Consider the following 27,019-nt stretch of genomic DNA (forward strand, 5'->3'; position numbering starts at 1 on the left):
GGCAACCAGCTGAAATCCACTAAGACCCTTGGTATCCAGGATTTAGCTGTTGTCTTTTTTTTTCTTAAATAACTATGAGCCTATAAACAAATGTTTGCTCTCTCAATAGCTCAGGAAGGATTTAATTGCCGTGAAGCGCTGACTATGAGCTTCCAATGTGCGTGGATACTCTTCAGAATTAAAATTTATATAGATGCCTCTTGTGGCACGGGTTAGCAGCTCTAACTAAATAAACAAAAGCTCACCCAGGATTTAGAAGCTCCTACTTATAGCGAAGGTTTTGGGACCACAGTGCAGAACTGAAATCTAAAGGGCTGATATCGCCATGAAAAGTTATCCGTAATTGTATTTTCACTGCTAGAAAAGGCGATGGAGAGAGAGAAAGAGTCCTGTTAACCATGTCCTCGGACACCTCAGCTTGCCATTTCACAGTCACTGATGAGTCCTAGTTATTAAAGGGGGGAAAAAAGCCCAGGGCAACGGATGAAGATTCGCGTGCAAGTTTCTGCCGAAAGAGGGCGTAAGTTAAAGACTGATAGAATTCGTGCACACATCGACGCCCAGCCAAATGAAAGAACGTTTAAAAACATTTTAAATTAACTTCAGTTTGTGCGACTTTAGTGTCAGAGGTACCTTGTGCAATACAGCTTGTTGCCACCGCAAATGTCTTGGCTGAGCGACCATAAAAAGAGGGTGCATGTCCACTTGGACCTGCGCAGCTGCGCGGTCCTGCGCCCGCCTCTACTCTGGGACATCCCCACAAGCGTTTCTGCGTCTGCATCACCGTGGTAGCTGTGACCAGTGGGAAGATTGGAGATCCCAGGCAGGACCTTTCTGGGCATCCCAGAATATCGGGCATCCTGGAACAGAAGCGCTGGGGTTGGCAGACTACTCTTTGGTACTTAGGGATTCTCCCGGGAAGATTTTTTTTTCCGGGTGGGGGTGGGGCAGTGCCTTTTAGATATCAAGTTTAGCAAGCCGAGCCTTTGGAGGCTGCTTTTCAAGCTCTGTGACATTTTTCGGAGCGGAATCATTTACCAGCTATTGGAAGCAACAACTTTCGCTTTTCTGCTGATCCCACGGAGGGTCTGCGCCCAGGAACACGGTGACTCTGAGGCCGCAGTGACTCTAGGGTGTCCTAATAACCCGGAGGGAGGGGACCCACGCCGGCTGGCGGAAGGTCGGGTGCGGATACCGCCCAGGCCAGATGGGCATACCAGGTCTGCAAATGAATCTTCCTGCACTGGGACCTTGTTCCTCGTTCCCTGACCTTGCTCAGGGACCAGAAAGGTCAGGTGCGGGACAGGACTGGGTGCACCCAGACGGAATGTGGCCGGAACAAGAAAAGAGGTGAGAAAGAGTGAGACATATGGAGTTTTGCACCAAAGCCACAAATTTGGAGAACCACCCCCTCCCTTTTTGCAGCGTGTGTGTATGTGTGTGTGTATTTGTGCATGTGCGCGCGCATTTTTCCCCTTTCAAACATATATACTTTTTTTTTTTTTTTTTTTTTTTTAAAGCTGGAGGCTGGAGAGAGTGGAGCCAGGGAGAGGCGGGGACCTTAGAGTCGCGCTGCGCCGCGAGGGCTCCCTCGGGTGTAGACGTGGGCGGCTGAGGCTTTGGGCCAAAGCTAAGCACCAGCAAGGAGTGGGGCTTAGGGACCAGGCAACGGCGAGTAGGCCAGGGGTGCGGGGAGGAGCCCTGATGTAAGAATGCTAATGAGAGGCTCCCCCAGCCCAGCCCCCACCCCTCCCCACCCCCACCCACCCCACCCGCTGCAGAGACAAGCCCGGCCTCGGCGCGCCATGTGTGGTAACGCGCTCCGCCGCTGCCACGCTATTTAAACACCGGCTATGGATCCAGAAACCCGCGCGAATCAATGGGATCAAACGCGAAGGAGGTGCACCGTCAATTACAAGCACTTGGACAAGTCTAACTTTTTTTTTTCTTTTACAAATAACGCCTTCAAACGCAACCTTAGCAACGCCCAAATAAGAAGCCACCTCTAAGCCAAATAGCCTATGTGCAAAGGAAGGGAGAATATATATATTTATAATAAGTATATATGTATATTGCAGACGCACAGGTTTACATTCGGTGAACTTTTCTTTCTTTTTCTTTCTTTCTTTCTTTCTTTCTTTCTTTCTTTAACCTGGGGACATTGCAGAGGAGTCTTCCTCTCTATCTTTTGGCTCATTACTGAAGGGGATATTCTGTTTTCTTGGAGCGCCCAAGGGGGCGCAGGGACAGAGGAAAGAAGAGTGGGGAGGAAAGAGGCAGGGTGGGTGGGGGGTAGAGGGGCAAGCCGGTGGCCAGGGCGAGGGCTAGCTGGCAACACGATGCAGTCCTTGTTGCTGCTCACTTTCTCGGCGTGCGTACTGCTGGCCCGGGAGCTGCTGGCAGGCGGCGCAAGTAGTGGCGGCGGGGACACGGGGCCAGGCAGCCGGCGCCGGGAGAGAGAGGCGCTGGCGGCTCAAAAGATCGAGGTGCTTGTGCTATTGCCCCGGGACGATTCGTACTTGTTTTCGCTGGCCCGGGTAAAGCCGGCCATTGAGTACGCGCTGCGTACCGTGGAGGGCAACGGCACTGAGAGGAAGCTGCTGCCGCCTGGCACCCGCTTCCAGGTGGCCTACGAAGACTCGGACTGCGGCAACCGTGCGCTCTTCAGTCTGGTGGACCGCGTGGCGGCGGCGCGCGGCGCCAAACCGGACCTCATCCTGGGGCCCGTGTGCGAGTACGCGGCGGCGCCGGTGGCCCGGCTGGCGTCGCACTGGAATCTGCCGATGCTGTCTGCAGGAGCGCTGGCCGCTGGCTTCCAGCACAAGGACACGGAGTACTCGCACCTCACGCGCGTGGCGCCTGCCTACGCCAAGATGGGCGAGATGATGCTCGCCCTGTTTCGCCACCACCACTGGAGCCGAGCCGCATTAGTCTACAGCGACGACAAACTCGAGAGGAACTGCTATTTTACCCTGGAGGGGGTCCACGAAGTTTTCCAGGAGGAGGGTTTGCATACGTCTGCCTACAATTTCGACGAGACCAAAGACTTGGACCTGGACGACATAGTGCGCTATATCCAGGGCAGTGAGCGAGGTGAGCAGGAGCGAGACCGGGGCCCTTGGTGACTCCCCCCAAGACCCCACCAATTCAGCCTTCTAAGGACCTCACCCTCTCCCGCAACCCGAGGACCCATGGAGGGTGCGCACGGGACTTGTTCAGGTGTGAGCTGCCTGACCCAGGGGCGGGTTGAGGATACTCCACGGAGGTGGAAGGGGTGTGCCTAGAGAATCCCGGGGAGGTGGACCTGGTCAGTCGAGGGGACGTTTAAGTCGACCGATAACGTGGTCTCAGGTATGACAGGTGTTAACAAACACCAAGGGGTTTTCCTCTTCGACAGCTCCAGGGTTCCAGGAATTTGTTACCCTGTCCAATGCTGTAGCGCGCCCTCTGGTATGGCCACAGCGTCTGTGGACCCGCGCTCAGTTTGACTAACTGGGGGTCTCTCCTGGCTTCCCTGGCTGCTGTTTCACAGACCCTAGGTCTCTTAAAAGCCCATGTGTTACTCTTCTAATTCCTTCCGTGCTCCCTCTAGTCTCTTTTAAACAAGCGTCTGTAGTTTCCACCAAAGTGCGTCTGAACTCAGGCGACACTCACTTCCCCTCCGGGCGCATTGAGTTTCGCAGCCCCAGAAAGCGCGCAGAGCTGGGCTTAGCCAGAGCGCGCGCGCTGGAGGAGCGGGCGTGGAACCTCCTCCCCACCGGTCCCCTTCCCAGCCCTTTCTCCCCAAATCGCTGAGGGTTTGAAACAATAGCAAAACTAGACAGCTCAATATTGGGAACTGTGACCAGGGTTACAGGGAACGTGCGAATCCCCGCTGCTGTCCAGATTTCCTTAGTGTAGATGAAGGAGCAGGAATCCCCGAATAGGGCAGCGCGTCCGGAGGTCCCGGTTGGGGTTCACAACATTCGAGAAATCCCGCCTCTGCTTCCTCTTGGTGCGCAGGCGCCCAGAATGTCCGGGGTATTGTCTCTCTCCCTCCCCCCACCCCCCCACCTCCCTGTCCTTGCAAAGCTGCGGATGCCCGGGGGGGTGCTATCCGGGTGAGACCTAGGGGAAGCCAAGCCAAGTCTCGCTTGTCCGCAGTTTGAATGCCAGGTCTGGCTGTTGCGGAACAGCATAGCAAGAAGCTTGCAGTCTCAGAACAGGTGAGGTGGACAGAGACAGCTTCAAGGGCGGCGCCACAGCTGCTCCCCTCCCCCCCTCCAATTTGACCACTCTGAACTGTAGTGAGCGCGCCCTGTAGAGCGAGGGAGTGTTGAAGACAGTGCGGACAGGACACGTTTCAACCATAAGAACTCCAGGCTGCCTGTGCAGAATCACTGTTCGGAGCGCAGGCAGGGGCGTTGGTTAAGTAAAAGCAAAGTTCTGCCCTGTGGTGGTGGTGGCAGATTTGTCCCTGCTGGGAGAGAAACTCGGGTCTACCTTTTCCTATTCTCAGTCGTTAGGCTACTGCAGCCTTTTGCTGGGTACTGGCATTTCTTCAGCTCTAGGCTCCCAGAGCCTGAACTAAAAAGCTGGAGACTTCCCAAGACAGGCTGGGAATGGGGGTGTGTCCCCTCTCCTGACTAGGTCCAAGGTTTGCAAATCTGTCTTTGCCTTGTTGAACGCAGTGAGGCAGTGACCTTGGCACAGTGGCCTAGGATGAAGTGTCTTGCTGTGGGGCTTCTGAGCCGCCCTGTGCTCTTAGTCTACATAGGCCAGGCCGCAGTGACAGTGGGCTCAGGCGCTGGTCTGGTTTAAAAGGACTCCAGCCTGTGTTCTGCCCGCGTTGTTATTTTTAAATACACCAAACTTTGTAGATGTACTCAGACCCGTTCAATTTAGCGGCAAAAGCTTGCTAGACCAGTGTGTGTATTTTACAGGTGAAAATGTTATGATCTCACGATTCTTTCTCTAAAACCTGAGTCCAATAGTAGTGATAAGGCAGATTTTCTGAACTATAAATGAGAATAGTTTCTTTTCCAGGCTGCCCCCTCTCAGTGTCTTACTCTTTGTAGAGAAAGTTGTGAGCTCTCAGGTTCTACTTCCTGTAGACCCGAATCTCCACTTCGCGAGGCAGTCAGGATGTTCAGCAGTTGGAGTTTAGTGTGTGGTTTCAGTGGAGTGTGTGGCTCTACCACGCGGTAGCCGTCAGGATCCTGAGCCTGTTCTGCAACAGCCGCATCTCGGGGGATGCTGAAAGGGTTTGATGGACTAAAGCCACCAGAATCCCCTGGAACAGTGTCAGGCCCATGTAGTGGGCGTTGCTTTATATTTGATGACAGTCTCCTTCACCTATAAGGAGAAGCCATGTCCTGAGGAGAACTTGAGTTTGTGAAAGACACAGCTTGGGATACAACCTCTGCCTTGCAAGGCACTGAGCCTGGGACCCGTTGCTTCTGTGAAACAAGGACCTTGATGAGCATTCTGATCTGGGGTTGTATTCATCCAAGTGTAAAAATGTAGCTGACAGTATTTCTGGCCCAGAGTGTCTTCTGTCCTTCTGAGCCAGAGCGTGCTTTAGAGAGGCCCTTTCCACACTCTCTTTTGGAAAGAACATTTTCAACTTTAGGATTAAATTATGGAGATCTGGATATCTTCACTGGTAGAAAGTGACCTGTGGCCATCTCAATAATAATAATAATAATAATAATAATAATAATAATAATAATAATAATGTGACTAAAATTGCTTTTGGCTACACGATGCCTCTTAGAAAGGAAAACTGAACAAACAGATATCCCACAAAACCTCAAAGTATTCTTATCTTAGATGAGTTGCCATCTAAGTCAATAATTGGAAAACTTTAAAAAGTCTATATAATTAAAATACATATGCTTAAGCATGTGTGATTTATTACAGTAAGTGGTTTAATAGTATGCTTTTTAGTGGCAAAGGTGATGGCACAGGGTCAATGTCAACTCCAGGCATGAGGGCAATAGAGCATTTCTCAAGAGCCAGTTGCAGTAGGCAGATTTCACAAGGGGCTGTTTGGCCATACATCATGTTTATCACAAGGCACACATGCACGTGTGTGTGTGTGTGTAAGAGAACACTGGTTAGTGCATTTTGAACATTCAAGTCTTTTCATAAAGTTTCTGTGCTTAATTCCAGATAAAACCCTGAGTAGTAATGGAGACATTATTATTATCATTTCCCCCCAGAAATTCCAATGAAAATTGGACAAGATGACTCCTTAGGCTGGTGGCTAAGTCGGCTAGCTAGTCTATTTCTTCAGGTACTAAGGTCCTGTCTCCAAGTACAAACAAATAGACAACAGATGCTTTGTATTGAGTACTGGATTCATTTATATAGCTGGCTACTGGCCTTGCTACATCACATGAAACGATACTTAGTATAAAAAAAGGACAGACAGACATTGTTAAGCAGTGAAAGGTCTCAGGTGTTTCCTTTATATTCCTTCTAAGATGCAGAACCAGAAGTAATCTACACATAAACGGTTTTGTATGGGAACTAGTTTGATTCATTTAGTTATTTCTTTGCTATGTATTTGGGTTTGGATAATGACCGAAGAGATAGAAACACTTAGTGAATACAAGAACAACTTATTTTTAGTAGTCTGGTGTAAATGGCCAAAGCATTTCTCAGCAGAATTTTTAAGCAAAGAGCTTTCATAATCTACCTAGCATACAATACCAGGAAAGAAAAGTGCCACAGTCCACAGTGTAAAAATTACAAGGGTCTTTGGAGTGGATCAAGTCTCTCAAACAGCAGAAATAAAGGCATTGATGTGTATTTTGTAAATGATATCCATTACTATGCAGTGTGGAAACAGAGAAACCTGCTTTTGAAGGAAATTAGGTTTTCATTTTTATCTAAGTTAGGTCAGGAAAGGACATATCTTATCTAGAACAAATGTCTCTGGTCCCCTACTGCTTGTTTCAGACGTACCAGAGGCATCGTCTCTGACTCCCGTGGACTCTCCATAGCAATTTGCCTTTAGAATGGCAAATGCTATTCTATTTTTGAATATTTTTTCAGTTTTAGGGGTTATCTCTTGGAATGCTAGTGGGAAGATGGTGGAGTTCTCCTCTACCGTGTGCTAACTGCACATGTGGGTGGTTCCTCCCATTCATCCTCTAATATGATCAGTCAACATTTTTTGCTTAGATCAGTATCTATATTCATGTCACCTTCTAAATGCTGTTCACAGTTGACCCAGTGTGCGCACGGGTGCGTGTGCATGTGTGTGTGTGTGTGTGTGTGTGTGTGTGTGTGTGTGTGTGTGTGTGTATTTTCTCCCTTTCGTTTGTTTAGTCTCCTATACAGTGACTGATAAAATCATCTGTAAATTCTCTATTTCAAGCTCCTGAGCTGTTTGAGCACAGTCATTTTCTACCATTATATCCTGAGCCCCTTATTTAGTTTTCCCGAGACTTCCATCACCTGCCATTTTGAGCCTGGTCCCCGTGTGCCTTCCTTCTTGACCGATGATTTTGTCTTGGTGACCCACATCCTTCAGGAGCTTTCTCACAAAGGCCAGCCTGCGTGAGAGACACATTTTTAACATTTCCACTGAGAATCTATTCAGCTTACAATTATACATAACTGTACAAGTCTACACAGAATTCCCTGCTATATGTAATTTTCCGCCTCAGAATTTGATAGCATTACTCCATTGGCTTCTAGGCTCTGAAGTTGCTGTTAGTTTGAGTTGATTTATTCTGAAATTAGTGCTTATTATCCACCCCCTCAATTTTAGAATCTTCTTTTTGCTCTTGATACGCCAGCACTTCACCACAGTGCTCGTTGCTGTCAGTATTTTGCTGTGTGCCGTGTGTAGGTCCCCTTTTCTCAGAAATTAATATCTTTTTAACTCTAGGAACATTTCTTAAATTATGTCTTTGATGATTTTATTCCCTCCATTCTTACTGTATATTTTTAAACTTGATTTTTAGAGCATCTGACTAATTCTCTACATTTCTTGTCCCCTACTTTTTGCCCTCTAAGAAAAATGCCCTTTAGGGATTTCTTCTGCCTGCTCTCCAGAATTACTAACACATTGATTTTTTAGATTTATTTTTGTTATTTTATGTGCATGGTGTTTTGCCTGGATGTATGTCTTTCTATCACATGTGTGCCTGATGCCCTGGTGCCGGAGGAGGTGATGAGCCTCCATGTGGGTGCTGGGAGTCGAACCCAGGTCCTTTGCAATAACAAGAAATGCTCTTAACCACTGAGCCAACTCCTTCCTTTCCTTCTTCCTGGGACTAGAGGGAGGACAAATGAAAGCTCCTTGAGAGAAGAGGCCTGCTAACCCATTGTTTGAATGGAAACCCCCTAATATATGTGTGTGGGCACCACTTAGAGTAAGATTATCTCTCCTAATTAGCATTTCTGTGCACTTGCCCCCTTTGATGACAAGAACATGCTGCAATAATGAGAAGCCACTTATGGGGGACAGTGTGGCACCCAGCTGGGGAAGGACGACACCTAATATCACAAGTTAAAGTGGGACAGGTTGAACAAAGGGCCACTAAGAAGCACGTAGCAACCATGCCATTGTCCTTTCCACTTGAAGTTCAGTATTTTGATCTCAAAGAAAGAGCTATGTATTAAAGCCAGGCTTGGTGGCACATGCCTTTAACCCCAGCCCTTGGAAGGCAGAGGCTGTTAGGTTTCTGTGATTTACAGACTCTTTCAGCCTGTTCCGTATAGCAAATGCTAGGATAGAACAGGCTTACACAGAGAGATGCTGTCTCAAAAAAGCTGATATTTATGCATTGAAATACAAATCGATACAACAAAAGCTGTCTGCATCGACCCCCACTGGTGCAGTCAGACGGGCAAACCCTGTGTCTCTGTAAATACCACCTATTGTCAGGAGGCCTGAGTGTGACACACACCTCTACACATTTTCATGCACTTCTTAAGTGGTACTTAATCTTCTACCACTTGTGCTTATTAACTATGTAATTTACCTACTGTATAAAATGATGAACTATGAGTAATGACAGAAAACTATCTCAGAATGAGAACAATTCAGTCCTTTTGGTAATTGTATAATAGGAAGTTTGCTGAAAGCACCCACAGTTCAATTAGGTACGAATGAGACAACGCGAGCGGGTTGAGGAACACCATACAAAGCAAGGGTGCTTCCTTCTAAGTGCTTTGCTAGAGAGATTAGATTCTTGCTTCTGCTTGAACTGAAAATAGATGGTGGTGTGTGTTATGGATTTGGATTATTTGAGAGAAACATTTGGGAGCAAATTGTATAGTTGATCCAAAATGGGCCAGACTGAAAAAGAATGACAATGCTATTGTCTGGCCTGATTTCTCAGTCACAAATGGGTAGTAACTCCAAGAAAAGTTCATCAGAAGCCACGGTAGAAATAGGCAGAGTAGTAAAGAGGCAAAGAAGGAACAGAAAAGTAGAAGCCTCATGAGAACCAGAGTCTGCCCAGGTCAGAGATGCTAGGTCTCTGACCTCAGGGCACAGTCTGTTTTATCCCAGGGTGGGTATAGCTCTCAAAAAGATGCTTAGGGTCAACACTGGTGCTTTTGGACACTTGAATTGTCCCACCAGCTTCTCTGACCCACGTTTCCTCCTCTGTAGCCGCCTACTGCTTGTAATTTCGCTCCCATCTTAGCTTGCCTAGATACAGGCCACACTGACACAATTCATGATCATTCTGGGGCCCCATGGAACTTGAGCAATCAGCAGGTCTAACAGTCTATTTATAAATGCCATGTAGGCTATGTGCCCAATGTGCCAGCAAAACCAGTTTCTACATGTGGCTACTGAGAGACACTAAACTCTAAACAGCTGATGGACGTTGGTAAGGGTTGCTTAGTAGACAGCTAGTCAGAGCTCCATGGATCCCTCTAGAGAGGTCCACTCTTGGAACCCATGCTCTTTGAACGTGCCCAGCCTTAACTCTTATTAGCTATTTTATGAGATACCTTCCCTATGGTTTTTCCATCTAAGGGGTTTGATCTAAAGTGAGGGTGCAAGTCAGTAATTAGGGATTTCTTTTGTGAGCTTCTTTATTGAGACATCTTGGGATTTTTAACATATCCCAAATGTGTGATTATATTTACAAAAGAAATAACATTTACGCTCACAATTGTGGGCTTCAGGAGTTTTGTATTGTATCAAAGCCATGTATTCTAATCCTGTTAGCCTGTGCGGGAAGCCTTTCCCTGGTTAAAATGTCAGTCATAGCCTGACCCTGAGGTAACGTGGGTAGTAAATGACATATCAACAGGAGCCCGGCTCTTCATGCAGGATGCCAAGGATGTTCAGGCACAGTCTGCAATTTGTGTTGTGTCTTTCAGCAGCCATACTTTTGTAGAGAGCACCCAGAGGGCTGGGGTGCATCGTGATAAGGCCATTTACAGCACGCAGGCTTTTGTGGCTCTCCTCATGCTTTGTGTAAGGGGGAAATACAGTTCTCCTGGTCATGGGACCTCTGAGATAAGAACCATCAGATTGGCTGGACAGTAGACAAGTCCCCCCATCTCACTCTAGCAGGTGTCAGCCTTAGGTCATGGGCAACAATCTCCTAAAGCCACTTAAAGCCTCTTATATTTGATAGTGTGATTACAAACTGATAGAACCTGGAAAATCAATAGCACATATTACTTTTAGTTTTCTCTTAAGTTTCTTGCAGTTTAGTATGTTTTATGAGCCTGGCTTTGTAGCTGCTTCCTCCTGACCAGATACACTTTGCCTATTTGTATAATTTCTGGTCTTCTCTGTGTTCTGTCAGGAGGCTGTAGTGTCTGTATTGTTGGCTCCTCTCACTTGGTTATGGTGCTACTTGCTGTTTCTCTAATACATAAAATTATTGTACATTTACCTTTGTTCCTCTCATCTATGATTTCATCTTAGGATTTAGCTACCTATAGCCAACTGTGGTTTGAAAATTCTAAAGAAAATTTCTGCAAGCAAACAATTTATGTTTCAAGTTACTTTTGTTGTAGTATAGTTATAGTTGTTTTAATTTATTATTAGTTACTATTGTTAATATGTCACAGTGTCTAACTTAGAACTTAAGTTTTATCATAGGTATGTATGTTTAGGAAAAAGCATAGTATGTTTTTGTACCTAACTTTTGGGAATCTTATGGGATCTGGGAGTGTACCTCCTGTGGTTAAGTGGGTGGCCATGGGTTGGGTAGTTTATGAGGAGATGTTCAAGACTATATAAATTGCCCATTCTGCATCTGTTTGACCTGCTTTCAGCCTGCTGTGTTTGAGTGACTCATACTTTGTTTCTCTCTGCAGTGGTGATCATGTGTGCCAGTGGTGACACCATTCGGAGCATCATGTTGGCGGTGCACAGACATGGCATGACCAGTGGAGACTATGCCTTTTTCAACATTGAGCTCTTCAACAGTTCTTCCTACGGTGAGTGCTTCCAACTTCATCCCTGTCAAAGTGTCAGAAAGAGGAGCGAGAAAGAATCCAAAGCTTTACTGAGGTCCACAATGGAACTTCCATTCCCTAGGGAGCCGTATTTGATTTTGGACGTTCCTCTTTCTGAGCACTTCCACAATGGCTCATAGCTTCTCAAACTTTTCATCTTTTCTGAGAGCCTAGTGGGAGCAAAAGGTGTCATGGAACTTCCATGGGGGTCAATATAGGCCGTTCCCGACTCCACAGGAGCATACATGCAGGCATCAAATGTCTTCCTCATGGTAGACAGACAGAATAATTTAAGTAGGTAGCAAGAACAGATTTAAAAATAATGTTATAGAATATGCCAAGGTGTGCCATAGTTAACATATGTATTGCTTCATAAAACTTTTAGTAATATAATAGTATGTGTATATATATATAATATTTTTCATATTATACATATGTTTCTTATAGGCTGTAATATGGAGTAAAATCACTACAAGTTGAGATAAAAGCACTTGAACGCCTTTGTTCATAACTCCCCTTCCTTGTAGCTTACTACACCATAATCTTCTCTTAAGCAGAATTTCATGAGCCACTGACATGTAGGGCGAAGACACCTTTGATTCCTTATAATGAATGGCTTTAGGGAAACTCCCAGGGTCTGTGCAATAAAGGATTAATTTTTAAAATTAAAATAAGTATTTATTTGTACTTGTTTGGGTGTTTGCCGGCATTTGCGTCTGTACATCATAAATGTGTAGTGTCTAGGAAAGCCAGAAGAGGGCATGGGGCACCTGGGAACTACTGTCACAAACTGTTGTAAGCTTACATGTGGATGCTGGGACTTGAATCTGGATCCTCTAGGAGAGCAGCCAGGTCTCTTAGCAGCTGAGCCATCTCTCCAGGCCCCAGGTAGTGGAAGAATGCTTAAGAGGCTCATTGTGATCACAAGTACAAAGCCTTTTCCTCCCTCTGTAGTTAGGGCTCTTTAGGAAGTAGATATTTCAGGGCTATAGGACATTTTCTCACACAAACACACTGGTTGCTCTAGAGCAGCAAACGTGCAGAACACAGATGGTGTGTTTATGGTGCGCTCCACTTCCGAGCGCTTGCTAATGATGTATAGTTATTTACATAGGCCCCAAGCCTTTTAAACATTCCCTGTGGTTTCCTGGCCTGATTTCCTGGCTTACTTACGAAGTGATCGCTGTGTATATACAGATAATATAACACGCTTCTTCTGGGAATAAAGAAAAGATGATGAAACAAAAGTAACCACTGCTTCCTGTAGTAGATAGCATCCTACCCACTAGCATGATGGGCTTCCCCTCTGCGTCCTCTCTGTAAGCGGAGTGCTGCTCTCACTTATTGACTTAACACCAGAATGTCATAACACTAGTGGCTGCAGCACTGAGTTCTTTAGCACATGGGTCAAAACAGGTTAAAGGAAAAAGATCGATTCTGCCTCACAAAGTCAAATACAGAACTTAAGGTGATGCATACAAATGCATGCTATACACAGACAAACACATTTACATGCATCATACATGCAGTACCTAATGCAAGCGTAACGATTAGGATTCCTTTAACCTAAAGATAACACTTGTGTGGCATTCCCCTGTTATTAATACACGGACATTGCAGAACATTTGGAAAAATCTAGACAACTAGACAACTAGAAGAAAGTAAGTTAAAATTCTGCAGCACAGATAAAGTGCAGATAAAAAGTTACATTGTAATTACTTAGAAATACATATCTCATCTATTATATGTTATGCATATTTCACAAGAATATTTTTATAATTAAACATTTTTTACATATACATTTATATTATTACACATATATACAATAAACTACCTATGGCAAGAAGAACCACGACACAATCAGGAATTACATAAATGTTACATTCTTAGTGTTTTGGCTATTTATATTCAGCAGCCTTGAAGAAAACATCTTTCCTATCTTGGTGTATCTAAAATTCTGAGTGTAAATCAATATCTGGTACATCTAAAATTCTGAGTGTAAATCAATATCTAACATATCTCATCGTTATCAACTTAAAACATCCATTAAGACCTAAAAACATCTTGGCCTCTAAACAACTTAAGCTTAATCAGTTTTAATTGTAAAACTGAACTATCTGATCTTCAACACAAGAATATTTTTAAATAAAATGATCATATTATGATACAATACACAGAAGATCTTTAATCAATCTCTATTTCTTAACACTGCTCCCAGCCTTTAGTTATTCAGTACAGTATATATTGACTAGTCTTATGTGTATATACAGCTATATCACATAATTATTATATATCACACAACATACATTTCTGGAGGCACAATGCTGGCTCAGTGTTTATATGCAAGCATCGACAGGAATTGGCTGCAATCTTTGGTATTCAAGATGGAGACAGGAAACCTAAGAAGTAGGTAACACTTATGGAATCAGATCCCGACCCTGGCCTTCCCACCTCCAGAGCTCTTTCAGGTAGTCAAGCTAGGTCATAGCGGAGGAGAGGAGATCCTTCCTTCCCGTCAGCTGCCATGGAAGAGCTAGCTGCTCGACTTCCGGTTGTGTGAGGTGGGCTACCCCTCGATAAAATCCAGGTCAGAAACTGTACTCTCAGTTGGACTCCTGGTATCAAAACTAGTGTGGGATTCATGCATAAGGAGGGGCGGGGAGGCGGTTGAGTATAGTGCGGTGACTTTCTGAGCCTTCTACGTCCCTGAAGTGACCAACAGAACCATGCAGCGGGGAGAGTCACCTGGACCTTCATTCGGGAGGATCACTATATTGGTCTTCTCCAAAGGTTCCTCACCAATCACTCTCCCCGATGGCGCCTCACACAAACTGTGTATCTGCTCTAGATCAGCGGCTCTCAGCCTTCCCAAGGCCTCCACCCTTTAATACAGTTCCGTATGTGGTGGAGACCTCCAAGCGTAAAGTTATTATGTTGCTATTTCATAACTGCATTTTTGCTACTGTTATGAATTGCAATGTAAATATTTGATATGCAGGATATCTGATATGTGACCGCCAAAGGGGCCATGACCCACAGTTTGGGAGTTGCTATTCTAGAGGAAGCCATTTGTTTTCACTGGTACTTTCAGAAAACAGGGATGACAGTGTGTCTATTTTCTCTGATTACTAAGTGTCTCAATCTTGGTGAGCCCTCAGAATTATCTCCAGCCTTGCCCAAATTTTATGTTGACAAGAGTTCTGTGCATGGTACAATATGGAGGAATTAAAGCCCTTGAGGTCATTTTGAGGCTGTACCTTAAAAAAAAAAATCAAAAGAGCAGACGACTGTATTACCTTACAGATGTTTTCATGGCATCTGCTGGCATTTCTCTAGTCGTATTGGCTTCCTTATTACCTTCTTCAAAGGAATGTAGTGGGAACTTACTTGCACAATGCCAACTGCAGCTGCTAGGACTGTTGCTGCCCTCAACTTGCCTTCTCGAGAACTCAGACAGCAGGGATTCAGGTGAGGTTTGAAGGAAAGTTGAACACAGACACCAGAGGAGAGATTGGATTAACCATACTTTGCAGTAAATGAGACATAGGCACATTAAGGCCAATTTAGAACAAAGAGATGGACAGAAGGGTTTCTCGGATGCTCCTATGGTTGCCTGGCAACACGTTAGGACTTCAAATGCAGTCTTAACTCTTGCAGTGCCTCAGCTGTGAGGAGCTGATCACAGGTTGGACAGGGCTCAGGCATCTTGCCCTCCTTTTTCATTTGTTCCTGTTCCTATGTTTAATCTCCTAGATCCTTGGTTTTCCCACTTGTAAGCTTTCACTCCAGGCAAAGCAGCTATACAGAGCTGTATGCAATCCTAACGGGTGTTTGTGTCCGGGAGCCTGGTCCCTGGCACTATGTGGTACTGGGACTGTGTAGAGTGGACAAGATGAGGCAAGGTCAGCGTTTTTCTTTCACTTACAGCCACCAGGGCTCAAGAGCCACAGTGGTTGGCTGGCAGCCTAGGTGAATGACAGACATTGAGTCCTTGGGCAGAGTCTGTGATGCCCAGATAGTTCTTTGTTTCAGGTTACATACATTGAAGGCCTACTGTGTGCTCAGTCCTTAGTAGGTGCTGGGAGTTGCAGGATGTCACAGTTATTGGAGCATAGGCAGCAGTCACTGGAGCCAGCGTCCTGGCTACAGACTTGCTAAGCACAGACTGCCTCCCCTCTCCTTTTTTAAAAAATATTTATTTATTTATTATTTATTGTATACGAGCACTTTATATGCAGAAGAGGGCATCAGATCACATTACAGATGGTTGTGAGCCACCATGTGATTGCTGGGATTTGAACTCAGGACCTCTGGAAGAGCAGGCGGTGCTCTAAACCACTGAGCCATCTCTCCAGCCCTTGCCTTCCCTTTTATACATGTTCTGGATTTTTTTTTCACTCATGGAAAGCTCGCATTCACTAAACTCAAACAAAGCAGAGTAAAGTATACACTGTCCCTTACCCTGACGTCATGGTGACCAACCATCTTCTTTTCTATCCCGCTTCTCAGGAGCAGAGCCCGTTTTCTTTGTATTTCCTTCATCTGGACAGTTGTGAAAATACCACACTGGAGGCTAAGTGATAGTACCGTGCCCCAAAGCTCCCGTTGCCCAATCATGAGACTCAGACCTTAGATCTCAGTGCCCACAAAACAAACTGGGCACCCCTCATGTGCCTGGAATCCCAGTTTTCAGGGTTTGGAGGTTCTCTCCTGGCATTCATGCATACACAGGTGTGCATAGACATGCGAACCTATGCACACATGCGCACCTGTAATCACACAGACAGACAGACAGATAGATAGACAGACACATAATTTTGTTTCTTCTTGCTGACATTATTGAGAAGTTGAAGAGACAGGAATTTAAAGTAGCTAGTCACACAACATTCACAGTCAAGAGCATCCAAAAACAACAGACTGATGCACGCGTGCTAATGGTCTGCTCTTGCTCTTACACAACCCAGACCCCCTGTCTAGGAAACCACGCCACCTGTAATGACTGACTCTTTCTAATCATGATAACTTCCCTCAGACATGGAGAACCTAATCTCTGATTGAGACTTCATTCCCAGATGATTATAGAATATGCTAAGTTGGTAATTAACTAACCATTGATAATACACACATGGCATTTATTTATTTATTTTTAAAAACGATTTATTTATTATGTATACACCTGCACGCCAGAAGAAGGCACCAGATCTCATTATAGATGGTTGTGAGCCACCATGTGGTTGCTGGGAATTGAACTCAGGACCTTTGGAAGAGCAGATGGTGTTTTTAACCTCTGAGCCATCTCTCCAGCCACCCCCCCCCCATGGTTTAAAAAAATGATGTTAATAGCAATTATTCTCCTGAAGGTCATTCCCTCAAGGTCATGAGTAGTTTTATTAACAAATTTCTTAGCCTTGGTGAGGGCCACGACTCCAAACAGTGATATTTGATGACACTTCTTGTGATAGTACCCCCTCCTTCCTACCTGCTTTCCTTTCTCCTTCCTTCCCTTCCCTCTTCTCCCTGCTGTTCTTTTCTTCTTCTCTTTCTGACTTTTCCCCCTTGTCTTATTGCAGTTCTCTGTGGGGTTTTTTTTTTTTTTGTACTTGGGCTTGCTTAATTGCCCAGATTGGCCTCAAATTTGTCATCCTCCAGCCCAGCCCTCTGAGCCCCAGCATTACAGGTATACACTATGACACCGGGCTGGCTACATTCTATTTTGTGTTGCTGGGAGAGCCGCTGGTCTCATGCCCCACATGGCTGACTGTTGAATACTTGTATTGTGGCAATTCTGATGAAGGAATTGAACTTTGGGTTTATTTGAATTTAAATGGTAGCACCTGCAGCTGGTGGCTGCTACGTGGTGTGACGTAGCTCTGAGGAAGCCCAGGTAGTTTCTAATGACCCCTTTTTGGAAATCCTGTGCTCCTGGCTTTGAGGCTGTTGCAGTTTTCTGGTTCTGTTAGTGCCTCTGTATCTTCTCTGTTTGTGCTCACTAACAACAGTGTGTGCTCAGCCCTCTACTTTTTCACCTGCGCTTTCTTCTTTAGGGCAGCTGCTGGGCTCCAACCCTGATCTGTGCAGGAATGTTATTCAGTGTCTAGTTTTCTAACCTGTATTTGCTCTGGCTTCAGACCTGTTTCCAGCCTTGGCCTGGCGCTGTCCTTTGGGCATTCTGCAGACACTTTGGATCTGCAACGACACTAACTTCACTCTGCTCTTCTCTGCAAGGATCTCTGTTTTCCTTCTTCTCCTTGACGTCATTTGTGATGCCTCTCCCTCCCTGTTTACCATCCCTCCCTAACCATTGTAGAGTTTGCGGTTCCTTTTGTAGAGTTGTCTTGTTTTTATTCTCATGGGTGCTATCTCTTTTTATGATTATAAAATTAAAATATATATATATATATATTTATTTTTGAAAAGTTTACTATCATATCAAAGTGCCAAAAAAAAACAACAACCAAAAAAACCCCCAAAAAGAGAGAGAGAGAGAGAGAGAGAGAGAGAGAAGAAAGAAAAAGAAAAGAAAAAGAAAAAGAAGAAAGAAAAGGAAAGTTCTTAGCGAGTCTGACCTCCTAGAGGGCTCAGTTTCTGTTCTTGGCTGGTGACTTCCCGCTGGTGACCTCTCTTACCCTCTTGCCTGGACTACTGTGGCTGCGAACGCTCAGCGGCTCCCCTCTCTAATCCGCTGCTATTCCCTAAGGCATGGTCCTCGCCTGTCACTCTTCTGTTCCGCTCATAAATCTCCAGAGGCACCTAGGTGTCTGCTGCATTAAGTGTGTTCTACCGACGGGACACAGCGCCAGCTCAGTCTTTGCCTTCCTCGTGTTCAACAGCCCCGGTGTGGGAGAAGAGATGACTGAGGAAGAAGTTATGCCTATGAACCTGCTTAGGCTGGCTTGAACTTACTAAGCATTATCGTTTCTATTTTTTTTCTAGAAAATAAAGCTCTAAAATTATATTTCAGGCCATGCTTGCTGGCATTATAAGAGTTAGGTTTCACTTATTTTTGAAAAAGACGTATGTTCTTTCTTTTGTTTACTGAGATAACGGCTGTTCTGGTTCTGCATATGTTTTCTGACATAGCATAAGACCTCACAAGTTTAAGGATTTCTGAATTCCCTGAGAAAAACCTAACTCTTTTCCATTGATGTAATACTAATTTTCTTCATTTAGAAACATCAGAACTTTTCAGCTCTCCCACTTAGGCCCTCTTACCTGGGGAATCAAATTCAGGCACTCACGTATGCTGGGGAAGAAGCAGGCTTTATATCCCAGCTCCAGCGCATCTTGGCAACTTGAGTCAGTGGGGCCTGGAGAGATGGCTCAGCAGTTAAGACAGTGTGTGCTGCTCTTAAAGGGAACCCGAGTTAAGGTCTCAGCATCCACATGTGGCAGCTCACAATCCCCTGTAACTCTTCTGGTCTCTGCAGGCATGTGTGGGCATGTAGTGCGTATGCCAACACGCATGCACACATACACGTAGTTAAAAATAAATACAATTGAAAATGGGAAGATTATTCAGCAAATGCATACTGTTTGTCTATAGGAAGTAGGTTTCCTCCGTGGGAACTTTTAGACTTTGGGGTGTTCAATGGCTTGTGACTGCTGCGTTGTCTGGATCTTTGGGACTAAGCACCCTTCTTGGCTCCCTTGCATTTGACAGAAGGTACATCTCACTGGCTCCAGAGCCAGGCATGGCTTCTCTTAGGCTGTGGTCTGCTAAGGACTTGGGAGGAGTCACAGGAGTGGAAGACAGAGGAGGAAGACTCTTGTCAAATTTTGTTTGGTGACTTGACATTTAATTTTGTGGTCCTTGAGAACAGACAACATCTTTAATGAGCTATGCTCTCATCTCTGTCCTGTTTATCTTACCGTACTTATCTGGGCCTAGCAAGCAATTAATAAACGGTTACTATTATTAGAATGGTGAGGAAACAGATGCTTCCACAAGCACACGCTCCACTTCTGCCTTTTCCCCATCTCCCAGACTGAGATCCATCTTCCATCTGCTGCCTGCTGGATGCTATACACACTTGCACCTTTGCCCGCTGGTGTGGGTTCTGCCAGGGAGGCCTTTCCACCTTCTTGTTACATTTCAATGGTTATCCCATCCCTTGTATCCTCCCATTCTTCCCTCCCTCCCATTTTCCCCTTACTCCCCTTCCCTATGACTGTTCCTGAGGGGGACCTCCTCCCCCTGTATATGCTCATAGGGTATCAAGTCTCTTCTTGGTAGCCGCTATTCTTCCTCTGAGTGCCACCAGGTCTCCCCCTCCAGGGGACATGGTCTTCTTATCCACCTATTAAAATTTTTTTTTTTACGCATTTAAGACCAGACTCATTCTTTATCTTCACATGAGATGGTTCCTGCTTGGATTTGTTGCCTCTTCTTTCCATTTTGTTTGGTCTATAGCAGGCTGTTTGGTTGTACACATGGGTTAAGTTTCTTTCCCAAATTTGATGGAGACAGTTGAAGACACCTACGATGATCTCTATGGCTGTTGTAGAGTTGTACAAGCACCATGCACGCAGGTCAGATGCATCTGGCTCAAGCTGTGGTAAGAGATCCCAGACTCATTTGTTCATCACTGAACTTCTGGAGCCGTAGAATGAGTACCCCAGACCTGTCCATGTTCTCAGGGGGTCCCATGAAGTCCCGGATGTCCCCTTGCTACTGAGCTGTTAGGTTTGAGCCATCGTTGCAGACTGGGCTTTGGGGTGCACAGCTGACTTGTGGTGGTACTCTATCAGGCTGTAATCTTGTTTTCAGAGAGCTCCAGGATTTATGATAATGATTCATCTAAAAAGTAGCTTACTATCATGTTAGGGGCCACCTTGTTTTTTGAGGCCCTTTTTATGCCACCGAAATGAAATCAGAAGAAGAGAATAATACTTCCTCAGATGATTAGCAGTCACTTTTTGAGGCAGGAGCTGTGAAGCAACAGGCTGCTCAGTGTCTCAGTCAGTCAGTCAGTTAGTCTGTCTGTCTGTCTGTATATCTATCTATCTATCTATCTATCTATCTATCTATCATCTATCTATCATTTATCTATCAATCATTTATCTTTTACTAGTGCTATATACATACTGAAAATATTCATTATACTTCACACACTGGTTTGGCATTGCTCAGTGAGCAATTTTGATGACGTTGCCAATACTAAACGGATATAAGCCCTCAAGTCCACCCTCCTCATCCTGGAGCAGATGAAGAAGTGTCAGTAACCTCCAAGTCTTACCAGCACACATTTAGTTTGTGTGTGACCTGCCCTCATGCCTTACTGCAACCTGCCATTCCCAGGTCCAAACACCGTTATGCTCATCTGGCCACTCCAGTGACTTGGCTCACTGCCATAATGGATTGTGGGTACTGAAAGTAAGTATGACTGGGCAGAAGCAAAGACTCCCCTTTGCTTCCACAGTACTGCAGTTCCGGGGGGCTGACAGTCACAGTCCCGTGGTTATTATAAGGCAGTTACATCAACAGAGCTTGTCTGTCTCTCTCACATTTCAAAGGCACATGTGTTCAAAGAGATTGCTTCTCCTGTAATGATTTTGACATTGTCACATTATACCTAAGTGCAAAACTATGACAATACCTCTCTCCTCAGCGGCCAAAGGTACCACGTAGGGACACGTTGCAGTTGAAAAGACAGAATGGCCTTTTTTTTTTTTTTAATGGTGGCTGGCTTGGAATTATAAATATTTTCATTTCTCCCGTAGGAGATGGCTCGTGGAAGAGAGGAGACAAGCAGGATTTTGAGGCGAGGCAGGCGTACTCATCCCTGCAAACAGTCACCCTACTGAGGACCGTGAAACCCGAGTTTGAGAAGTTTTCCATGGAGGTGAAAAGTTCTGTTGAGAAGCAAGGCCTCAACGAGGAGGATTACGTAAGTGCTTGATCATGAGCCCCGCCCTTCCGCATCCTGAAAACAGGCTTCCAATTAAACCAGAGCTGACAAACTGCCCCATTCTGAGCCACACAAACATTCAACTCCGAATGTCACTGTCCGCCTTCTGTGTCCCCACGCCGTCCACTGCCCGCCTCCCGCCACTTCTCCTCTCCCCAACCCCCGTCCCATCGTCTTTCCTTGCCTCTCGCTTACACTTCTCCTTTGCACCCGGGCCGCAGGGTGGAAGACTGCCTCCAGAGCAGGGCTTTTGTGGACTCTCATCGTTTACTAAGCCAGGAGGGTGTTGTGGGAGGAGGCAGTTGAAGGAGTGCCCAAGCTTTGCATGGCTAATTTGTCCAAGGCTTGGTGGCAAGAGGTATTTTAGGCTTTGGAGGCTCTTCCTTTGGACAATCCATGTCCTCTTCTTCTTGGTTGGTCTGTTCCTGTCTCTTGAAGGCAGTGGAGTTTTCTCTTCTGTGCAAGCTGTTTCCTACCTGGCTGTTCTAGATCTTTCCATTCCAGCAGCACTCTTGTTACTAACGCATTTTAAAGAAGCTCAGCCTGGGGTAAAGGTCACACCCTTGGGTACTGTTGTTTGGGCAGCCTTCGGCATATTTAGTTATGTTTCTGAGCTGTCCCCACAGTGTCCTGCTTTCTCAGGGTAGCATGAGCAGAGGGCTTTCAGTTAGTGGGCTGGGGTGGGTGGGTATGCTGCTCTGTCCTTCCTTCCCTGCCAATAATGAAAATATAAAGGTATTTTATGTATGCCTCTATATTATTTTTCCTAATGGTCTATATTAACTTCATGATTTGAAAACTGAGGGACAGTGTCGTTTTGCCTGGCTTCCTCCTGGGAGTTGTTAAAGTTGAATTATTTCATCATATGTTGTCTGACATAATGAGACTCATTGGACAACAGTTGGCTTCTCAATATACTTTTTTTGTTCACATTCCGGATTATGTTATTCTTGTTCAGAATGCTAAATCTTGTTTTAACTGTAGTCTGAGCAAAATCTCATTAGTAAGACATTGCTACTACAGGAATTCATACTATTTTCCAGACCCAATTCTAGTGTTTTCAAGAGTATTTGCACTTGTGGATTATAATATTGCTTCTCCATGCTCATTTCTAAAATAAATAAAATTTATAACTTTAAGTATAATTGAAGTAATTATAATAATTTATTCTAATTCTGAAGACATATTCCCCCCCCCCCCCCCCAGTTCTGGGAGTCAAAGCCAGAGGTTCGCGTATGTGTTCCACCTTCCAGCCCTCCATTTTTCCTTTTCATGATGCTTTTGAGCATCAGTTGCTTATAAGGTTGGTTTGCACAGGTGGCTGTGTTGTGCTGTTGGGCTGGGGTGGGGGAGGGGGAGGAGCCCACAAGCTAGACCAGCGCAGTTGGAGGTGCGTCCGTGCGCAGTCTGACGGCATCGCTCAGACAGATTTCCTTGGGTCCTTCAGCTTCTCATGTTTGCATATACGGGGTGTCCTATCTGATTGCACGGGGCTCCACCTCACAGAGCTTAGCTCGGCCTCTGCACTCACCTGAATCGCACACCCAGCAAGTTTGGCAGATCCATTAATTCTCGCTTGTACTCTGCTTTCCCCAGCTAACCACGTGATCTCTGAGTAGGGTCTGATTTGTTTCCTTTTAATGAATCTGTTTCTTAATGTTTATGGGAATGTGTCTAGTGCTAAATTAAGGTTGTGTTTGGCTGAATAAAGTTATTAAATTAATTATGTCGAATGAAAATAAAATATAATGAATTATAATTTTTATGGCACTGGCAAGGACCCCAACATAGCGTTGAATTGTCTGGACTTTAAAATGAAAGAGCACGTGGCAGATTTCCTGTCTGTACAGCTGCAGATGCCACCACTTTGTCTGGCTGATGCGAAAAGCATGGTGCCTACTGTGGAGGCAGAGAGAACCCTTCAGACCCGGACGTTCTCTTTTGTTTTTCTTTGGCGAAGGCTTTCTGCTTCTCTTAACTGATGCATTTTCTTAGGATGACTGACCAAAGTGGCACAAACATTAAGGATTTGTATGGTCCAGGGCTCAAGGAAGGCCTTGAACCTTTGGAATTTTGTTTCAGCATTGAAAACTAAATGATATCCTGGACTCAATTTTATATTTATTAGATGACATTTGTGTTAGCACATTGCTAGCACCCCTGGAAAAGTTATGATCTTTTCAAAAATAAAATATATGAAATTAATTGAACATATGAAATTAAAGTTTTTTTTTAAACATGCTATACTGCAACATTAGGACAGAGAAACAATGATTTTTTTTTTTAAATAGTAAAACTATTTTCCTATTTTAATAGTACAATGATTTTATGTTTTTGTTTACTAAACTTGAACGGATCAATTATATGTTTTAAGTATATGCATGAGCATATGTGTGCTCAAGTGTGTGTGCATGTGTGTTCATGTATGTTGAGGTTAGTGGTCAGTGTAGGGTGTCTTCCTCACTGTCCATCTTATTTCTTTATTGACACGGTTTCTTTATAGAACATTGTGTTTGTTGATGTAGATAGACTGGCTGGTCAGGAATCCCAGGCATCGTCCTCTTGTCTCTGCCTTCCCTAATCTGGGGTCACAGGTGCATGCTGCTATGCCTGGGTTGTCATGTGGCTGTCAGAGGCTGAACTCAGACCCTCAAAGCTTTTGCAGCAAGGGCTCTACCAACTGCACCCTGATTAACACAATTTTGGTTTTCTAAGATTGATCTTCATTTCCATACCTTGCTCCCTCTTTTAAAAAATTTAACAGTTTACCTGGGAAAAACAAGGGAAGGAGAGTCATCCTTTCCTTAGAAAGTGGCCAAGGGCAGGAGGTTTCCTATGTCCCAGTGGGTGGCCCTCACCCATGTATATATGGGGGAGAGTAACTGGATTTAATGGCTTATAAAAAAAAAATAAATAAAAGACATGAAGTTGGGAGCAAGCATGTTTGGGCACTGAGAAGATTGGAGGTGGATGGGAGGTAGATAGGATTACTTTTCATTGTACATATATATGATGTTTGCTAAAATAAAGGAAAAAGTGGGAAAAAATGGAGTATAAGATGCCGTACAGAGACTGGTAAGATTAGGAAGATTATGTGTAAGATGGCAGTCAGGTTACTGAGGCTGTTATAAGTCACTTAGCACCCTCAGCATTCTTGCTTACCTGTGTCAGTGTGTGTGGAAAGCTCTATGCTTCATCACCTGGGTAGATTTTTGGGTTTGAATTCCATCCAATGCTTTGATATGTTTTCCCCCTACTTTTTGAGAACAGGATCTCATGTAACCCAAGCTAGTCTTAAATCACTATATAGTTAAAAATGTCTTTGAACTCCCCCTATTCCTGCCTCAAACTCCCAAGTTCTGGGTTTACAGCACTTGGCTGTATGTTTACTGTGACAATCAAATTCTTCACTGTGTTATAAGGTTATATGTTAGTTTCTTCTCTCACTGCTATGTGCGTGGTGGTTTGAATGCTCGGTTATTGAGGAGTGGCACTATTTAAAAGGATTGGAAGGATTAAGAGCTGTGGCCTTATCAGAGTAGCTGTACCCTTTTTGGAGGAGCTGTGTCACCGGGGATGGGATTTGAGGTTTCAAAAGCCCAGGTCAGAATTATTTCAATTTTAGTAAATATATTTGGGACATGGAAACCAAGTCTAATTACAAAACACACTCATTTCCTATACACCTTAGGCATGTGGATGGAAGATAATTTTGTACAAGACCTTGACTGACCCTACATTTTGACTGCAAGCCGCCACAGGATGTGAGGAATTTTCTATCTGTTATTTTATGCCAGCACTTAATGTTTCGAGCACACTCAATCTGTATCCCACTTACAGTTTTTGTTGTTGCTGAACTGGGAAGACATCACTTCCGACATCTTCTCTTTCAAGTAGCCAAAACCAAGGCTCAGAGAAGTGCGTTAGCTTCTTGGTCAGCAATGCTCGTGAGCATTGGGCTTTGCTTATCGACCTCCTTAGGAGCACCGAGCTCAGCTTCACCAGGTGGTGTCAGGGTGGAAAAAGGGTCCACAGCAGGGTCCCCTCTCCCATAGAAGAACATTTAGGGTCACTAGTAAAAATAATCTGAGAAGTAATGTCACATTAGAGAGGCTTCTGGGGTTCGAGGCCTGGCTCAGAGGTTTTGCCAAGTGCCTGCCTGGCCTTCGCCACTAGTTTGTGTTGGGTCACCTACATGTGCAGTGGCTCTCACTAAAGGGCATTTTAATGGAGCTGCCCTGGTCTCTGCCCTAGGAGTGGTTCCAATTCCAGAGTGCTGGTATTTGGTTTTAGAATGCGCTGTGCGGTGGCCAAGCTCAGATTAGTTGCATCCTCTGGCTCCTGGGCCAGTGACTTTCTTTTTCCACTACATCAGTCTGATCCTTTTAACAACAATGCGCCCAAGAAGGAGGCAAACTTAAGACCCAAAGATTAAGTGAGTGTATCAGGGCCTCTGTGTGAGCCTGGCAGTCCAGAGGCTGAAGTGTTTCCTTTTTCCCTCTGTACTGTCCAGTCCAAAATACACACTCTCAAGGTATCAGTTTCCCTCTACTCGTTCACATACTCACCAAAGTATGGCTAAGGATTCGGTGTCTTCTTCAGCTATGGTCATCCTTTGCCCTTATTTGTTCTGAAGTGTAGCCAATCATCTCGTTCATCATCAGAGACTGTTGACTGAGTTCTGTGGGGAGCACCACCGTGAACCTGATCCTGGAGAGTGAGTGCTCCCAGATGGAATCCCAATCCTCTAAAAACTCAGGAGTAAGAATAAAATAGCCGCAGCCTTGAGCTCTGGGGTTCCATAAGAGATACATTCCTGCGTCGGGACACAGAAAATGTCATGCACCTTAGCACCATGGCACGCGGATGGCACTTGCAGTAGTATGGACAGGTCATCTCCAGCAGAGTCACGGGGACAGAGCCTTTTCTCAGGCTTCCAGGTTTCCATAGTGCTTTAAGGGGATGAAGACTTCCTGCTTTACTATGTATTGACTTTTTGTAATTGCATATCAGGCTTTGTAAGTGTATACATTGGAGAGAGGAGTCAGAATTTCATCTATGGCTCCCGTATAGAAAAAAGGTGAGAATCACTGGGCTAGATCATGGTCAGTATATCATTGGGTTATTTTCCTGAGCCATGTTTATTTACCTGAATAAGAATTATGTTTGTGCATGCTTACATAAAAAAATCATTTCCCCAGAAGAAAAATGAGGAAAATGCTCAAGTTTTAGCTAATCTTATATTAGAGAAGTCATTAGCTTTATTTCTGAGATGAAAGAGATGTTCACTCACTCTCTCACTCATGCACTCACTCACTCACTCACTCACTCTCTCACTCACTCACTCTCTCACTCACTCACTCTCTCACTCACTCTCTCACTCACTCACTCTCTCACTCACTCACTCTCTCACTCACTCACTCTCTCACTCACTCTCTCACTCACTCACTCTCTCACTCACTCACTCTCTCACTCACTCTCTCACTCACTCACTCTCTCAATCACTCACACACTCACTCACTCACTCACTCACTCTCTCACTCACTCACTCACTCACTCACTCACTCACACACTCACTCACTCACTCACTCACACACTCATTCTCTCACTCACTCACTCACACACTCATTCTCTCACTCACTCACTCACACACTCACTCACTCACTCACTCACACACTCAC

At 44.9% G+C, this 27,019-nt stretch overlaps 1 protein-coding gene across 4 annotated transcripts in view; it reads left to right on the plus strand.

Annotated features, from left to right (window-relative positions):
• Positions 1-719: 719 nt before the first annotated feature.
• NPR3 (natriuretic peptide receptor 3) overlaps positions 720-27,019 on the plus strand; it is a 62,048-nt gene continuing 35,748 nt past the window's right edge. For 2 of the 4 annotated variants that reach the window (XM_084783701.1, XM_084783702.1), the window contains exons 1-3: positions 1,781-3,093; positions 11,290-11,412; positions 21,151-21,317. In XM_084783701.1, the coding sequence (XP_084639827.1) occupies positions 2,022-3,093; positions 11,290-11,412; positions 21,151-21,317 (1,362 nt within the window). In that variant the 5' untranslated portion in view covers positions 1,781-2,021. The other 2 variants (XM_084783704.1, XM_084783703.1) reach the window with 2 other exon arrangements.

Source organism: Acomys minous, assembly GCF_964271855.1.
Source record: "Acomys minous genome assembly, chromosome: 5".
NCBI lineage: Eukaryota > Metazoa > Chordata > Mammalia > Rodentia > Muridae > Acomys > Acomys minous.